General features: G+C 42.2%; 1 protein-coding gene across 1 annotated transcript; it reads right to left on the bottom strand.

The window, feature by feature from the left end:
• Positions 1 to 306: 306 nt before the first annotated feature.
• On the bottom strand, positions 307 to 15,843 carry CHMP5 (charged multivesicular body protein 5). Its single transcript, XM_054018729.1, has 8 exons — positions 15,691 to 15,843; positions 11,729 to 11,833; positions 10,349 to 10,395; positions 8,162 to 8,255; positions 8,009 to 8,080; positions 5,837 to 5,945; positions 2,016 to 2,128; positions 307 to 1,460 (listed from the first exon to the last, which is right to left on the bottom strand). Exons 1-8 carry the CDS (start codon positions 15,757 to 15,759, stop codon positions 1,410 to 1,412), a joined length of 660 nt encoding a protein of 219 aa, XP_053874704.1. The 5' UTR covers positions 15,760 to 15,843; the 3' UTR covers positions 307 to 1,409.
• Positions 15,844 to 19,022: the final 3,179 nt, after the last annotated feature.

Raw genomic sequence — 19,022 nt, 5'->3', positions numbered from 1 at the left:
TGCAACTAATTATTTTCTTTGCCTTCAGTTTCTCTTATGGGAAGAAAATGTCACATGTGTAGACTATTCCAGGCAACATTTCTCTAATGTACAAGTTTACTAATTGAGGGCTCTCTGTTCCCAACCAGTTAACAGTTCTAAGGCTTGTTGTTATTATTTATAGCTTGATTCTTTAGCTGAAGGAAAATTTACTAGCAAGAACTAAGGTTACAGGTAAACTATTTTGTATTTTTGATTATATATGAATGTTTACTTTTTCTAACCAAACTGTTGATTACAATTAAGGAGGGATGTGTTCTTAAAATGTATGTTGGAAAAATATCTTTATTAAGCATAAATAAGTTTCAGTTTCTGTACAACAAACATTTGTATAACTTCATTCCTGATAAAAATGGAAAACTATCTGGGCCATAGACAGTTCTGAAAGAGAGTCTGCTACAAGACTTGGCAATACAATCTTCAGTAGAAGAGATCTGAGTTGGAGAGTACTCTCACTCTTCTGGCCAATGGGTCCAAAGAAAGGGAGATGGCCATTTGTTCTATAACCACTTTTTGCTAGACAATCTACAGAGCAATAGTGGTCAGAGAAAGCTGTAATGCCCTGACTCAGGACAGGAGGAGAAGCACAGCAGTAGTAATGGCCTTACAGAAATGCTATTTTGGAATTCTAAAAGGGAGATGTATGAAAGGGTGGAGAAGTTTGAGGATCATGACCAACCTCCAGCTTTAGACCAAGCATGTTAAGGGAGGGCCCATGCTCAAATGCTGAATGATGAAAACAAGGGACAGGTTAAAACTGCTACCAAAAACACCACACAAGAGGATAAGCTACTCTATGGTATAAACTTTTATGTCAAAATGGAATACATAAGGTTAAAGATAACCTTTGTATATATTTATTTGTTACAGCTGTAATTAAGAGTTACAAATACAATATCAAGTCTCAGAACTGAAGTATTCTTAAAAACGCATCCATTTGTTATTAAATCAGTACAGTAAGTAATAAGGAAGCTATCTTACAGAAGGTAAGCAGCCACATAGCCTTAGTTTGTTTCAGAAAACAGAAATATAATACAAATCAGATCAAGACAAAGCTCAACTATTAACAGCCACCACTATTTTTCATGTACTACTTCTTCCATAAAACACCGGATAATCAAAACCTAGTAGATTGAATGCATCCACTGAAGGAAATTGTGCCAATTTTTCTCCTCTAATAGAAAAGTCAGTAGTATATCAACTTTCTTCCAAGAAAGGAAACACCACCAGCCATTCATATTGCATTTTAAGATGTAGTGATATTAAGGTTATACTGAAAAGGCAAGTTTTCCAGGATTTCAAAAAATGTTTTGCTGATTTGATTTGTAAGAAATAACTTGCCATTTCCAATGTGCTCTAAAAATGCATGTTTATGTAGCAGGGATCTGTGGCAATCCAAATTCATCCACCAATACACCATCCTATGGGGAAAAAAAAAAAAGATATAGTTTAATCAATTAGGTATACAACCTTTAAGATTACTTTATAGTTTGGAGTTACAAGACCAAATAGGGGCATCAGTATTTTCTGTAGCTGACCTCATTTATCCATTTTATTATGGTCCAAAAAAAGTGAAAATTGAACATCAATCTGCTGACATATGCTTACATACAAAAGCCACGTGAAAAAAGTTGGAAGAACATGGAAAAAATGCTGGTTTAGATTTGCTTGAAAAAAACATGTAAAAATGCTAAGTACACTATGACAGCCCTTTCAACTAACTACAGTCAGTTCCTTCTGGGGAAATAGATTTTTACAGCAGAAAGACAACATTAGTTCGTACAGTAAAGTTGGCCTCCCAAAGCATACAAGTGAAATCTATACAAGAGACTACCCTAAGCATCTCCAAACATGCTAAGCACAATTCTGCTCCACCTTTAAGGCTTTCCATTAAGCAACAGCTTTATCAGTGTCATGACTGACTGATTAAAACAAGTTTACTGTACATTTATTAAATGAGAGGGGAAAAGGCCCACCTTGTTTTTTGCGTCAGTAGGAGTGCCTTCTGGAATTGCTGGAGCAGATGCAGCTTCATCTAAATAGGAACTGTCCTCATCAACTAATAGCTCATCACCTAAGGCATCCAGTTCTGAAATTAAATTACATTACATACGTTACAGCTATACGAGGGCTGAAGGACTGATCGATCACGGTGATGTTAAATTAAGCAAGGGATTTCTTTGGCAAGGAAAAAAAAATACATGTAAAGGAAGTTACTGGGGGATGTGTTAAGAACAAAACCAGAGCATCTGCCTTGGTGGACATGCCATAAGGCAGCTAGAGGAACACGCAAAAGGGGCTGTGACATTTTGTACCTTGGAGTAACCCCCATATTCCTCATTTGTATAAAATTGTGATCTTGCATATAACACATGCCTTGTAAGGTATCAGGGGAAAGGTTATGATCTACTGAAAGTCTCTATCCATATATGTATATTTCTCTATCCATATATGTATATCATTAATGCATATGAAGTTATGAGAATTTTGTTGTATGGTTGTCACTAAAACAATGTAAATTGGGGAATCAGCCAGATATTAGCTCCCCAGAGGCAACAGCAAGGAAAGTAATCAATACCCAGGCAGGGTATCAACCAACCCATCAACCACCATTGTCCAGCAAGGGAGCTACAATTCAATGACTCGCGTGCATGAGACCACACCAGGAGAATTGCTCAACCTTGCCTGGAGACTCAGCAATGCCCAGACATGCCTGGACTTGTGTTCTACAAGCACATGGATTGAGGGTATAAAATCTAACACAGGGGTCTCAGGCTTGGCCCTTCTCCTTCACCCACCTACGCTGCAAGCAACAAGGACACTCAAAAGACTCCAACTGAGGGAACTGTCCCAGATTTCAAGGGTGAAATCTGTGTACTATTAACTACATCATCAGTGGGGTGAGGAAAAACTGCTTAGTCTAGTTGTTGCCCAGTCTAATAGGATTGAGAGTTTAGACTACGTGCTTACATTTTCTTTTCTTTTGGTAACTAACTCTGACTTTTTGCCCATCACTTAATATCACTTAAAAGCTATCTTTTGTAGTCAATAAATTTGTTTTACTATTTATCTTTACCAGTGAGTCTGCCTGAAGTGTGTGGTAAATCTGCTCAGGTTTTGCAAAGGCTGGTGTATATCTACTTTCCATTGATGAAGTGGTGAACCAATACATACATTTGCACTGCTCATCTTGAGCACCTCAAGACCGTCTATTCCTGAGGTACAGTGCTGGGAGCTGGAGGGATTTGGCTGATGCCTTTCCCTGTATGATTCATGAGTGGCTCTGGGAGAATTCATGCAATCTAGCTGGGGGGAGAAGGGGAAAGAGAGGAGAGTTGTGCTGAGCAATAACAGCACCTGGAGGGCTTTGCTGCTGGTACTAGCAAGGCATTGTGAGGGACGCCCCAGACTAGAGAGAGTTAAGGGGGAACAGTGGTCCCACAGTCCCAGGCTGCACACCAGGGGGATCCCGTTCCAGTGGCGCGAAATACACAGCTTGTATCAAGGAAGTAGGGTGAAATACACAGCTTGTTGTATCAAGGAAGATTTGCATTTCATACACTGGTGTAAAGATTTTAAGTAAGGCTTTAAGTGTGGTGGCTAAGGACAGTCACGAGGAAGCTAGCAGTTTGTTATTTTCTGTTTGGAAGTAGAGAGAGAAAAGCAGGAAAATGACTGAAAGCAGTGAAGTGATTGTGAAGTTGGAGCTTTTTAGGCTGCAGGTTGCAGAAAAGGAAAGGGAGAACGAGAGATTATTGGAACGGAAAGAACTGGAGATAAAGGAAAAGCAGGAGGAAAGAAAAGGAGTGAGAGGAAAAAGAAAGAGCAGGAGCAAAAACCAACTGAACCTGCTAGAGAAGCAGAACCAGAACCCACCAATCCCCATCACACCAAAAATCCACAATTGGGACCATTTATGTCCTGCATGTGAGGCAGATGATATTGCTGAATATTTGACCACATTTGAAAGGCTGCATGCAGTGCATGAAATCCCTGATGCCAAGAAAGTTCCTACCGTGATTGCAAAATTAATTAGTAAAGCTCTGACTGTATTTAATGAAATGCCCATTGAGGATGCTTTAGACCAGTGGTTCCCAAACTTGTTCCATTGCTAGTGCAGGGAAAGCCCCTGGCGGGTCGGGCCGGTTTGCGTACCTACCGCGTCTGCAGGTTTGGCCGATAGCGGCTTACACTGGCCGTGGTTCGCTGCTCCAGGCCAATGGGAGCTGCTGGAAGCTGCAGCCACTACGTCCCTCAGCCCGCACCGCTTCCAGCAGCTCCCATTGGCCTAGAGCAGAGAACCACGGCCACTGGGAGCCGCGATTGGCCAAACCTGCAGACGCGGCAGATATACAAACTGGCCCGGCCCGCCATGGGCTTTCCCTGCACAAGCGGCGGAACAAGTTTGGAAACCACTGCTTTAGACTATTGTAAATTTAAAAACACTATTTTGTAAAGGTTTCAGATTACCCCTGAAACATACAGAGTTAAGAGGGATATTGGTATGAGTAATGGGGAACATGTGAACAAAATGAAAGATGTGATGGGAAAGTAGGTGAGGGGCAAAGATGTTACCAGCTTTGAGGGAATGTTTGATCTTGTGGCTCAAGAGCATTTCCTAGGCATATGCAAGGCTGATGTAAAGCAGTGTTGATGGGACAAAAATGTAAAGTCTGTGGATGAGATGGCATCTCTAGCAGATGCCTTTGAACAGACCCGGCATCTATTGAAAACAAACCACTGAAAGAGGTGTTTAAAGCTTATCCCTAGCAAGAGGAAGGGTGGCTGAGAGGCTGGGTACTCACCTCCCCAAAATCATTCCTCTAACCCTCATCCCAAATCTTCTGTAAAAACAGAAGAACTATCAGTGCAATTCCACTGATAATTTGAGGAATAAATGCCCTATGCTAGGAGGAGAGCCCAAAGAAGGGGCAGGGAATCTCAGATGAAGATTCCCATGACTAACACAGAGAAGCCACATGCTTCCAAGTATGGGAGGGGCTGAGATTAGCTCCTTTCCAGAAGAAGGCAACATGCCCTCAAGATCAGGGGCAGGAGAGGTGTTCTCAATGGCTAAGGAAACTGTCCCAGTTGTTAGCTGGCAGAGTTTTGCAGATGAACAAGGGACAGACCCCTTCCTAGGGAGCACAGAGAAATGTGTCTTGGGGGGATAGGGTGAGGTCCAGAGGAGGAAACTGGGGAAGGAATAGTGGGAGTACAGGAATGTCTCCTCACTGATCACTTCGGGATGCAGCCTGGGCATCCTCTCCTGGGATCCCGTCACAGGGCCAACTGACGGAATCCCTCCATCAAATACTACTCTGAAAAGGAAAACTTATGGGGCTTCACAACAAAGAGGACATACAAACAGCAGCCCAGGATAGACATGGATGGTGGAGCATTGTTTGTGCACTAAGCAACATCTGACAATGCAGGAAGGATTCATATTCAGAAAGCTGAGGGAGAGGGAAACTGCTCCAATAAAGAAGCAACAACCATCTATATCTGAGCCAAACAAATTGATGTTACTTAACAAGACAATTAGTGATACAGAAAAGCACTAGAGAGAAACTAGAATTAAAAAAAAGATTTTTTTCTTCAGTAACCACAAAATTCTATAAATGCCAATTATTTAACATATTAACTTGTGCTTTTGCCTGTGCAACTTCCGAGTTAAAAATAATCAGCCATCTACTAATTTCTTTGGGGGGCGGGGGGAGGGGGGGGGAGAGAACCCTAAGAAATTGTGTTCTTACAGAAACTAAAAGTACAGCTGAATCTCCCTATACTCACTAACCTGCTTCCAAATCATCTTCGTCAATCTCTGGCGTTCCATAACTACGACCCAGTGCGTCCTGGATTTCACTGGCTTCTTCCATCATATCCTCCAATTGGTCTTGTATGTCCTGTAGTAGTAACAAAGTTAAACTTGTCCCAATTGCACAGTTACAAGCTGATTCAACTAGAACGATACACTGAAATTCAGAAGTGATTCAGGAGCTAATGTTGCAGAACAAGCTACTCTGCTGAGTCATTTTAATTTATAAATCCTGCTATAAGACTAAAATATTGTGTTAATTATGCACTTGGTGTAACCGTCTGGGTTCTCAGCGGTTAAAAAATTAATTTTTATATATATATGGACTAGAACAGAGGGAGGGTAACTGGCACCAAAATCTCTGAACGTAGCAGGTTGTTTTATACTTCTCCAGAGTGAATTTAAAAGACTTTTAAAAAACTAGAATCTAGTGTTAGCTTGCAGAAGGAAGATATGAGGCACATACTAAAAAGCAAAACTAAACTAGATTTTTTTTTAAATTTCATACACTGAACTCTAGTGTGGAAGTGCAGGGACCATTTTTTCCTCACTTACATTCATATCAAATGATGAAAATCTCCTAGCATGCTTAATAGATTCTTTGCATACTAAAACAGACAAACTTCCAAGACTGCAAATGAAGCCAGTCAAAACCAATGGCAAAGCCATATTAGATGGCAGGACATTCTCGAATGGGGTCAGAAGCATTTAGAATGGGCTGAAAGGACATTTAAAGCATGAGAGATCAGAGCAGGAATGTTAGCTGTGAAACTCATGCCACTGATGAAGGGGGAGGTGGGATCAGAAGTAGCTGAAAGAGTGAAGTGACAGAACCAATATGGATTGGAAGAATGGGGAAATGTGATTAGATAGGATTTCACAAAACACACCAAAAACCAGTAGACTTGGGAATGGCTGTTCCCACAGAATATGCTACATCTGGTCAGATATCAAAAGCCATACACAAAGTGATCAGCCCAGTGACATTATGGGACAATCCAAAGCATTATTATATTTCATAATAGAGTTGAGAAGATGGAAGTAGTTCCACATCAGGATGATTGTCTAGCTAGAAGACAATGAAGTCTTTTCCACAATTCCAAGTACAGTATTGTGTATCAAACTCTTGTTTTATCAATATTTTCAGCTCAGACACTTGGGTTTTTAACAATTTATAGACATGGAAGAAGAGACCCAAAATTGAAAGCCATAGACACATTTATGCTCAGTGCTAAGGATATATGCATATTTGTAACTAACACTTATGAAAACACTAATTGGGAGGCTTAAAAAGAATAAACCTCAAGTACAGAAATTTGAGGAAGCCAGAAGCTTATCTGGGTGTTCTAAAGAATGAGGATTAACTTGAGTTGTGCCATGATGAAGTCAATCAATTAAAAAAAAATAAAAATACAGATTTTAGTGTAAATCTTACACTAAATGCTTATGCAGATAAGACAACAAGCATTGCCCCCAAAGGGCTTACAATGTAGACACTGTGCATAAACAAAGAAACAGTGATAGAATACACCCATAAAATGATGTAGCAGTCACATTTAGAATGTGTTTTAGCCTTTGCACTTTTATTTTTGGGGCAAAGTCATAGTTATTTAGTAAAAAACTTCTTAGGGGAGGACTAAGCCTTGTAGACCTCTTGGAATTGTGTTTTCAGGAGGTACCAGGAGGAGAGGTTGGGAACATGGTGAACCGATTTGGAAGGAGGGAAGAAACAAAGGTAACATGGAAGAACATTAGGAAGCAAAAGTGGGAGGAGTACATAACCAGAGCAGATCATCATAAAGTTTGGGAGGAAAAAGTGGCTGGAGCAGAGAAGTAGTTCCAGTGGGATAACTCGGTTAGATGAATTGAAAGCCAAGTGCTTGGTTGTGCAGTCAGAGGAACTAAAAATCCAATGATCAGGTTTAGCAGTGTATAGAAAATCAGATCAGTTTCATCTTTAACAAAAGCTGTAGAGCTGCTCATTTCTGACTGAAGCAATCAGCTGTGCAGTTGGCTCATTTTCACTGTTCTCTCTGGTTTAGGCAATGAATGTTTAATTCCAAATAAACTTTGTGTGCACAGTAATAGTCACTATTGAGTATTTTAACAGTATATTTGGATAGTTTAGTAGTAAGCAGTACAAATGCTCACCTCAATGTGATCAATTTTGACTTGCTTGTAAGCCTTCTTCATTTCTTTCACCCCCAGTTTCATAGCATCAACCTAGAAAGAGAGTCAGACAAGATGCTTTTATCTACTGCAGCACTTATAAATAAAGCAAACTTGAAATGAATTTACTGATACCGTTGTCTTTGTGTCTTTCAGTGATTGGATGGTGTAATTGGCTTGTTCCATATTAAAAGACTGCTGTGACAGATTATCCCGCTGTTGTTCATACCTGTTAAAGTATTACAAATGCTGTGTTTAAAACATTACTGTATATCATACAATTTGTAAGTAACCCTAATTAAATTAGCAAAATACCTGAGAGAAACAGCACTTTTCAAACTTGGATACAAAAATAGAAAGCAACCTTTGCTCTTTACTTATTTGTAAACAGTGTTCAGTAATAGTCATTTTAATTTTGTTCGAGGGGCCATTGAACATGACTATGTATATATGTTTGTTACTTGATAAAGCTATTTCTGAATGCAGAATTAAACTCTTGCTTAGATGGTTGGAAACCATGCATGCCCATGTTTACACAGGTTTATATAGTGTGCTTTGTTGTGATATAAAGGTTTTGTTGACAAATTTGGGATGAGTGCATTACAGTAACTCCTCACTTAACGTTGTAGTTATGTTCCTGAAAAATGCAACTTTAAGCAAAACGATGAATTAAGTGAATCCGATTTCCCCATAAGAATTAATGTAAATAGTGGGGATTAGGTTCCAGGGAATTTTTTTCGCCAGACAAAAGACATATCACATACATACACACAGTATAAGTTTTAAACAAAAAATGTAATACTGTATACAGCAATGATGATAGTGAAGCTTGGTTGAGTGGTGGAGTCGGAGGGTGGGATATTTCCCAGGGAATGCCTTACTGCTAAATGATGAACTAGCACTGGGCTGAGCCCTCAAGGGTTAACACATTGTTAATGTAGCCTGGCACTCTACAAGGCAGCACGAATGGAGGGAGGAGACACAATAGACCTGCAAACATCCCCTGTAGAAACCGAAGATGATAAATGCACACTATCCCACTGGAGCGCACCATTACCTCCACCTCCAAAGTGTGTGTGTGGGGGGGGGGGGGAAGGGAAGGGAGGGGAAGGGTATGTGCGTGTGAGAGAGAGAGAGACACACACACACAGTGTGCGTGTGAGAGAGAGAGAGAGAGAGAGAGAGAGAGAGAGAGATGTGCATTGCCCCTTTAAGTACACGGACGCCACTTTAACTACACTGCCTTTTTAAGTAGATAAGCAAGTTGAGACAGCAGCAGCAGTTGCCAGCAAGCTCCCTCTACCCTGAGCCCTGTTTCCTCCACCCCCAAGCTCTGTTCAGGAGTGGGGGGAGGGGGCAGGAATGGGGGAAGAGGGACACCCTGACATCAGCACCTCTCTTTCCCTCAACCCCCTGCACAGCAAGCAGGAGGCTCCCGGAGCAGCTCCAAGGCAGAGGGCAGGAGCAGCACATGGCAGTGGGAGGGAAGGACACCTGAACTACCCAGCAATTGATAGCCTGCTGGGCGGCTGCTGCTGCACAGGGAACTTATGGGAGCTGATATGGGGGCTGCCAGTCCACCCTGGTTCCAAGCCCCCACCAGCTAGCTCCAACGGGCTGCTTTTCCTGCAAGCAGTGGACAAAGCAGGCGGCTGCCAAACAACACTTTAAGGGAGCATTACGTTACTTTAAAAGAGAATGTTCTCTAATAGATCAGCGACGTTACAACGCTAACTGGGACGACGTTAATTGAGGAGTTACTGTACTTACTAATGGCACAGCAATATGGGAGAAACGTAGCTCATCCCATAGAGTGCTCTGATTGGGTCCAACCGGAATGTTAAGAACACCAGTGAGATCCAAGGAGCCATCGATTGTGCATATAAAGAACTTACTGTGATGCTGATTCATGCATGTAAAGTAGAAATTTATATAACATGCAGCAATACCCATCTCTCTCTATATAAAAGCAAGACAGAAAATCAAGTGTAACTTCAATGATTTACCAGTCATTTTGTTTTAATTCAAGGTGTACCAGTACTGCACATTATATAATATTATGTGTATATTAAATATCAAACCTATTTATATACAAATAATGCACAGACATGCTGACATTGACTTTTTTTTTTAGCTTTGATACTTCAAGATCAAAAACTGGATGTTTATAAACAGCTGACTACGATATCTTCCATGATTTGTTTGCAGGAATACTCACAAGACATGGCACAAAAATGGGGAAGAGGAAGTGGCAAGTGTGCCAATCCTCCCAAAACTAAACAGAATTTCACTAAATCAGGATTAAGAAAGTTTGAAACTTACATTCGCTTCTGCTTTAAAACTCTCAAAGCCTTCTGTTTTACCATATTCTGAAAGAGAAATGACAGCCAGTTGTTAGTAAAAGCAAAGGTAACAATTTAATTGCTCTGGGTTACACTATTACAATATTTAATGCATAAAATTATTATTATTTTTTTTTTACTGTAAGAGGTCCTTTCTTTAAATTTGTGAGAGCTGTTAAACACAATTAACAGTCACAATGAATACTCATAGTAAGTATTGAAACAGGCATATCTCTATGTTGGTAATAATGAAACCCCATATAACTTCTGTTTAAATAAAAGAAAAACACACCCAAAAAGCAGAACACACTCAGATAAATGGCAAATTTCTCTGGACATTACCTTTCAAAAACATTTCAATGGTCAGTATCAACCAAATAATGCTTTGTAAGGTGCTATCACTACATGCATGAAGAATTTCCATTCACTTTAAAACTCAAAACAAACTAAACTTTGTTAACAATTGTTTCCTTTAGGTGTTTGCCCCATTTCTCAAGCTCATGGGGTTCCCCCCCATCCATTTCTGAAAGATTTGGAATCTCCTCCATACGCAAATGAACCAAGGAGCCTGCCCTGCAGACTTGACCTCATAGAGCCGCAGGGGAAGGAGGGAGAGAAAGCAAGAAAAGGAACAGAGACTCCCTTCTCCCAAGGAAGCCTACTGGTTTCACAGGGATACCCAGATTGTACTTCTAAGTTCTTGCATTTTCTCCCTGCTTCCTCCTCTCCTCACACCACTGTTCTCTATATTATGGTTTGCAAGCTCTACCCGAGAGAGCCTCAAAGTAAGCAAACTGGTTCCACTTCCATCCTTACCCCTAACCACACTGAGATCTCATTTGCATTTCTCAGTTAAAAATAAAAAAAGAGACAAAGTTTACATTTAGCATTTTACTGACATTTTAATGTTTCCCATGGTAGGTGTTCAATTTAGAGAAATCTGTGACAACTATGAAAAGAGAGACAGTGATTAGAGCAGAGGAAGACAATTTAACACAGTGTGACTGGATGGCCAGAGAGTGCTTGACCAAGCCTACGATCTCTAATAGCCTGATGCAGATATAAAAAGGAGGTAATAAAAGTATTTGACTTTGTAGCCAATTTTTTAGTTTTACACAGAGTAGCATTATGAAAATGCAACTTTATTTCAAGACTAGCAACCGATAGGACACAGATCTGGGAAATAGCTGAGAATACAGACAAGCTTATAGTATCCCACTCTCTCCCAAGATTGCAGGAAGCACTTGTAATGATACTTCTAAGAACCTGGAGAACTGGTTATGACATTGCTCCATTATGTGAATTACTGAAAGTGTGACTCACTTCACCTTCCCATGTGTACACCAAATAGGATTCTTACCTTTGCAGGTCCCTCCCTCATTTTCTTCATCTGATCTTTATACTTCACCAGTTCTGCATCGAGCCTACTAATTTTCTTGTCAATTGACTCAGCTCTGCTATCCACCTGTGGTACAAGGAAGACAGACAAAAAATTCACTGCTAACACTCAAGATTTTTTCCAGGCACTTGTAGTCCTTGAAGTAAAATGTGTTCACACTGAGAGTTGCTGTTATACAAGCTAGACTTAAAATGTCAAAAGGTTTTTGGAAGGGACAATTAGATGACAAAAAGTGGCAAAGATTCCTCCTAATAGCATTAATTAAAAAAACAGACTCTCTTATTGACTTTATGTATTCAGAGAAGTGTCTCACAGAAAACTTATGTTTTTCATTCTGTGAATCATTACTAGGGAGGGGCACACAATCATACTACATTTTTACTCAGTGGTATGACATTAAATTTGCAAATTCAATTTGTATCATAATATCTGAATATAGGTAATCTGTCAACATTTTAATTCTGATGCATTTATCCTTCTGTTAGACCCCTTTTTCCTCTAAACAAAGAGACAGTGTGCGCCAGCTTGGAGGAGGACATTGATAATATACTATTGCCAGGGGCATTTTCTATGCAGAGCAATTGATATTAGCTCTCTCCAGACTAGAGACAAAATGCCTGGCTACAGCTGGCACTGAAAGATTTACTTTAAGCTTTCCACTATGCCAGCTGTTTTATTAATAAAAGGAAAATAAATTGTACATTTTAAAAATATTGTACATTTATGGTGCCTTGAAACAACTCTTAAAGGGTCCTAAAGCTCTCCACAAACATCCATCTACCCTTTAACTCAACCATCACAAGGGTGGGAGGACAATTATTATTTGGACAACTAGCACACATCATTCTGGATAACAGGTTGACTAAATAAGACCCTGAGGCAGACTCTCCTAATCTAATTATGTATGCCACAGAATCTAATGTACACAGAACAGACAGAACCTCAGTTTTAAGGTGATGTTGGAAAGATTCCTACATTGCAGAGTGCATGGAACTCAGTTTATCTGCCTCCAAAGGACTGAGCTGGCTGTATTGGGATTTAAACCTCTGAGTCCAGAGTCTTTAAGTTCTATGTTTAAACCACTGATATACAAAAAAGCGTGTGTGTACAAAGTAGGAGAAAATTCTCCACATAATCGAAGGAGAATCCCAGTTAACATACACAAAGGAGAAATGGGTTTCATTATTAAAACCATTTTCTTTCCTGTACAAGTGAATGATACAAGCACAGAGGCACTGCATTAATCTCCAGATGAAAGGCCCATGGTGAGGGTAACAAATTTATTCCAGAACAAAATATTAAACTTCTGTTTCTCATGACATATCTAAGATTCTAATTATGCCTTCTTGCACCCCAAACTAAGCATTCTGACTACTTGTCTGAAGTAAACTACTAATTTCTGTTGTTTTACTGAAAATAAATAAATAAATAAATTACCAAACAGGAGTAAATAATAAGATGACAATGTACAATCCAATATAAACTGTCAGGAAAAAGAAAAGGGTGAAGAGTACCCTTACATTTTCAGTAACTGTTCTGGGGTGAACCCTGACCTAATTTAAAACTGAATTACCTCTCCCAATAATTTGCATTCTTTTTATCAGTATATCGGCATAATTGAACTTGGTAAGGATTGTTATATTATGCATTACTTGTAGTCTATGCTGCACTAAGAATTATTTTTATATCGAAAAAGGTGAGGCTTAATTACCCTCTATCAACTCTTAAATTTTTATCATTGACACTAATTGTACCCTTACAGTCTATCCACAGACACCTGCTTAGTTGTCATACATTGCCGAGCAACTAGAAAAGAACAAACGTAAATATAAAGAAATGTTAAAAGGATTGAGGCAGCAGCTAAGACTATCCATCAAACAGTGTAAAGAAGTGTCCAAAATTGATAATGTAGTATTTAAATATTTACATGCATTAAACTCGGCAATTTTGAGAGCCTCACAATGTGTACACTATCTTCATCGCTGAACACTACTCTCTATATTGACACTTTGAGGCCAATTAAAAATCCACTACATCATTCCCTTCCTTATTATGGAATTTGTTATGTACATACTAAATATTGTACCTGTTACACAAGTGAGTTGTCGACAAGACTGGAGAAGATTTACTGTTTAAAGAATAATTCTACAGCATACCACTGAAAATCAGGCAAAGCACTTTTAGTTAATAAAGTAATTGCAAGGAGCATCACTCAGTAGGAAAAGTTATCCCAGACACTGACCATGAACATCTCTTCCATTTGTTTATTTGTCCACTAGCATATGCAATTATCTGATGTGCACACACAGTTGATGTAATTGCATGTTAGGCACAGTTGAGCACCTAAATTCTGTTAATAGGACCATCATTAGGTTGAAAAGGTAACAACCCATTGAGATGAATGGGGCAGTTTGTTTACAGGAATTGTTTCAGACTATCTGCAGATTCCAGAAAACTGTTGTGAATCAGTTTTGTAGTAGTTTCAGTTCACATTTGGAAGGTTTCATTGCCGCCATAAGGGCTAAAAAGTCTATTTGTTTTTAGAATGCTGCATAATTTAAATCTTCCAAGAAGTTAGCCAAATACCTCAAAGCACCATATTCTTTTTCCTCATTTTTTAATTTGTTTAATATATAGAGGAAAGGTATGATCCCTAAAGCGAAAGTTTGCTGGAAGATTGCATTTCATATAGTTTTAGGGCCAAAAGGACCACCACACCATGTGGTCTGATCTCCTAAATGTCTTCCTAAACTTTCTTTCAAGAAGAACATTACAATAGCAGTCAGGCACTCAACTACATGTTTGACTGCTCTATTAATACTTCTCAACTTGTATTATTTAAAGGACAATTAAACAAGCCCATCACATCTCTGTATGTCTTTACTCTGTTTTGCAGCAAGTTCGTCCATGGCAGAGATTGTGCTAAGAACAATCCCATCATTCTTCACCAGCCTGAGGATGGTATTCATGTGACTTGGCCATCCTTTGAACTGCATGGTGTGGGCTTCCCGCTGGGCCCAGTCCAGCTTTTCCACAATGTGCTGTTTGGGATTGGCAAGCAGTGGGGAATTATGAGAGAACAAGAAAAGAAAGGAGGGGTGTGTGTGACAGCCCTTTGGAAGGATGAATAGAGTCAGTAACAACAGAGAAAACATTGAGAGACCTGGGCTCTGAGTGTGTCTGCCCATAGGAGTCTGAATATAGATAGGCAGTGGGGGGAGGGAAGGAAGGGGTCTCTCTCTCTCTCTCTCTCTCTCCAGGTGTTGCGGCATATTTCTCGAGGTCTCTCCTCCTCTATAGGTGTCACTGTGTGTCTGTCTTGTGCTTAACAACAGAGGGTCCTGTGGCACCTTTAAGATTAACAGAAGTATTGGGAGCATAAGCTTTCGTGGGTAAGAACCTCACTTCTTGCATCTGAAGAAGTGAGGTTCTTACCCATGAAAGCTTATGCTCCCAATACTTCTGTTAGTCTTAAAGGTACCACAGGACCCTCTGTTGCTTTTTACAGATTCAGACTAACACAACTACCCCCTGTCTTGTGCTTGTGTGTCTTGGGTGGGAGTGGGGGGGAGATGCCCCCTCCCCCCAGCTCTCTCCGTGAGTGTCTCTCTCTCAGTGGGGAGAGGGGAGCTGTGTCTCACTCTAGTGTCGCTGTGTGTTTCGCGGGGTGTGGCTCTCCGTATGGGTGTGGCTGGCTCGCGGCGGGGGGCGGGGAAGGGATTGTGTGTCCCCGGGGGTGAGTCACACGCAGGGCCTGATAACAACAACGGCCCAGTGCAGGGGGCGCACCCGGCTGGAGATTTTCCCCGCTAACCCGGGCCAGAGCCGCCTCGGCGACCCGAACACGGGATGGGGCGGGGGGGGGGAGGGGGCGGCCCGGCCGATGCCCGCCCGGCTGGCCCCGCCCCCACCCACACACTCACCGTCCCGATACAATCGGTGAGGTTCGGCGGCGGCACTTTGGGCTTCGATTTCCCAAAGAATCGATTCATCGCGGCGGCCTCAGAGCGGGACGGACACAAGCGGCGGCGGCGGCACCGGCAGCGCCTCTCCCAACCCGGAAACGCTCCGTCTCGCCGCCCCTCCCCCACTGCCGAGCACTCTGCGCCGGCGCTAGTGACGTCTCAACCGACAGCCAATCCGGGAAGGCAGAGGGCGGGACACGTCTGGATAAGGGCGGAAGTGAGGAAGGAAAGCGCCGCTCTCTGCTCTTCCGCCCAGCTGCGTGAGCAGCGATTGGCCCTGGATGTGGGGGCGGGGCTAAAAGGAGCAGCTGGGGACAGAGACGCCAATCAAAGGGCCCGCGGCAGCCAGCGCCCTCGCGGGGTGGCGGGGACGGAACAACCTGCCCCCAGCCCGACCGGCTCCTTCCACCGCCCAGAGCCCCTGCCCCGCCCGGCGCGCTCCGCAGGCCGCGCCCTTCGCCCCCACCCCGGGGGGAGCGAAATCCCCCGTCACGCAGGGGCGGGGTCTCCGGGTTCCGTCCCCAGGGGAGCGCCCTGAGCCCCCGGCTGCTAGGTGCCTTCACCAGCGCAGCGCTTCTCCCGTCCTTGGGGTCGCCAGCGCTCTGGGAGTGGGCTGGAGGCTCCAGGCATTAAAGACGAAGCTTTAATTAAAGACTGTCATGGGATGTAACCTCCAGGAATACGTCTATGCAAAATGGGCAACCCCCTTCCTTCTGCCAAACCTGCCCCCTACAGGGACGGGCTAAGGGTTCAAAAGTTACAGCTAGCAGGAAGCATGATAAAGGTCAATGGAGTATCACTCACGCTGCTGACTTCCATCAGTAGAGCAAAGAACCTCAGTCCACGAAAGCTTATGCTCTAATAAATTTGTTAGTCTCTAAGGTGCCACAAGTACTCCTGTTCTTTTTGCGGATACAGACTAACACGGCTGCTACTCTGAAACCCCTCATGGATGGAGCTTGTCCGTGCCTGCCTGAAGAAGGGCAAACTGTCTACTGAGTAGAGAACATATATTGCCACCGCTCAAGAAACCACCTTTTGACAGACACACAAAGGCAACACTTCAAACCTTCCATTTTTAATTAAGATTATTGAAAAGGTTAGGGCAAGTCAACTGCGAGCATGCAGTTGTTTTAAATTTCCTGGAACTTTGTCAATCTGAATACAGTAGAACCTGAGTTACCAACACCTCAGGAATGAAGGTTGTTCATAACTCTGAACAAAACATTATGGTTGTTCTTTCAAAAGTTTATAACTGATCATTGACTTAATACAGCTTTGAAACTTTACTATACAGAAGAAAAATGCTGCTTTTAACCATCTTAATTTAAATGAAATAAGCACAATTTCTTTACCTGTCAATTTTTTTTCTAAACTTTCCTTTTATTTTTAACAATACTGTACTGTATTTGCTTCCCCCCCCCTCCCCCGCTGCTGCCTGACTCTGTACTTCTGGTTCCAAATGAGGTGTGTAGTTGACCAGTCAGTTTGTAACTCTGCTGTTCATAACTCTGAGGCTCTACTGTACCAGATTTGGTTATGGAATGCAGATCACACTAGTGATCTGCTCCTGCTGATGAAGATCAGGTGTACATGCTGATACTATCAGATCTATCAACTGCCTTCAATACTGTTGGTCACTCACCTATAGCCCATAGCAAGATTTTCCAGGGCTGCTTTTTTGTGGCTCAATTCCTTCTTTGCCATGCATTCTCAAAGGGAGGCAGTGGGCAAGTATTTCTCCTACCTGAGGGTGCTATAGATTCACAGATTCCAAAGCCAGAATGGACCATTGTGATCATCTAGTCCAGGGGTGGGCAAACCTTTTGGCCTGAGGGCCACATTGGGGAATAGAAATTGTATGGCAGGCCATGAATGCTCACAAAATTGTTGTTGCGGTGCGGGAAGGGGTGCAGGTTCCAGCTGGGGGTGCAGGCTCTGGGGTGGGGCTGGGGATGAAAGGTTTGGGGTGCAGGAGGGTGCGCCAGGCTGGGATAGAGGGCAGGAAGGGGATCTGGGCTGGGGCAAGGGTGCAGGCTCTGGGGTGGGGCTGGGAATGAGAGGTTTGGGGTGCAGGAGGGTGCTTCAGGTGGGATCAAGGGGTTTGGAGAGCAGGAGTGGGATCAGGGCTGGGGCAGTGGGTTGGGGCACAGGGAGAGGCTGAGGGATGTAGGCTTTGAGTGGCGCTTACCTCAAGCAGCTCCCAGCAGTAATGACACATCCCTTCTCTGGCTCCTATGCAGGAGGCACAGCCAGGCGGCTCTGCACGCTGCCCCATCTGCAGGCACTGTCCCTGCAGTTCCCATTGGAGTGCTTAGGAGCTGGAGCGGGACCATGCCATGGTTCATGCTGCGGCTTCTGGGAGCCACATGGTGCAGCCCCTGACCCAGTGCCCCGGCTGGAGTGCCAGAGTGCCCAGCAGGAGCTTGCGGGCTGCCTTAAAATGGCTCGCAATAGACTGGATGCGGCCCGCGGGCCATAGTTTGCCAACCCCTGATCTAGTTGATCTCTTGTGTAACAGAGGCCATATAACTTACCTATCATATGCAAAGTTCCGCAATGTCTCATCTTGTTCAATATGCCTTATGTCTTCATTTCATCTAATCCAACGATTAGCTAGCCCTCAGCCAAGCACTGGGTAAGGTATCAAGCTCCAACCGACAAAAATATCTACCTCTTTAGCTGAGGATGTATGTCTGCCATTTGTTGTTTTGGCACACAATTGAGGGGTGTGGTTAGATTTCTCGGTATTACTAGATCAGGTTACCGCAACTTCCACTATTTAATAAAGGCTGCGAACAAAATAGTCTAAAATTTGATGTCCTTTAGGATACACAAAGTTTTTATATATTTAATTTTTGATTTTTGAGAAATTAGGTAAAATATTGGAAGGCAAATTTAAACTTGGGTTTCTTGGCATTGACAATGCAGGTGCTTGGTTTACAAATATTAAAATTATGTTCTGCAAAATATGAATACATTTTCAAGGACATCTCATAAATTAGTCATTCATCTTTATTCTTGAACAAAGTTACCTTTTGGTTTAAAGCAGGCAATCCAGTACTGGAAGGCTCCTATACTTCAAATTAGCTAATCAAATGATCCATAAAGGAAGTAATTTACAGTATTTCTTTATGTTGTGTTTCAATAATAAAAGACGCATTGCCTTTTATTACATAGAGTTAATTGTATAGCTATTGCTCTGGAAGCACCATCCTTTCAAGTATGCAATTATTTTTGAGGACATGCATCTAAACTACATAAATAATGAGGTATCTCTGGCAATGAGA

Source organism: Malaclemys terrapin, chromosome 2, assembly GCF_027887155.1.
Source record: "Malaclemys terrapin pileata isolate rMalTer1 chromosome 2, rMalTer1.hap1, whole genome shotgun sequence".
Classification (NCBI taxonomy): Eukaryota; Metazoa; Chordata; order Testudines; family Emydidae; genus Malaclemys; species Malaclemys terrapin.
This window is presented reverse-complemented; position numbering and strand designations above follow the sequence as displayed.

Excerpts from the sequence above, each read along its gene's own strand:
- CHMP5 (XM_054018729.1), bottom strand. The coding sequence starts at position 15,759 with ATGAATCGATTCTTTGGGAAATCGAAGCCCAAAGTGCCGCCGCCGAAC. Across the intron at positions 8,081-8,161 it reads TGAAAGACACAAAGACAACG|GTTGATGCTATGAAACTGGG; the intron begins GTATCAGTAAAT and ends CTCTCTTTCTAG. Across the intron at positions 2,129-5,836 it reads CGAAGATGATTTGGAAGCAG|AACTGGATGCCTTAGGTGAT; the intron begins GTTAGTGAGTAT and ends ATTTAATTTCAG.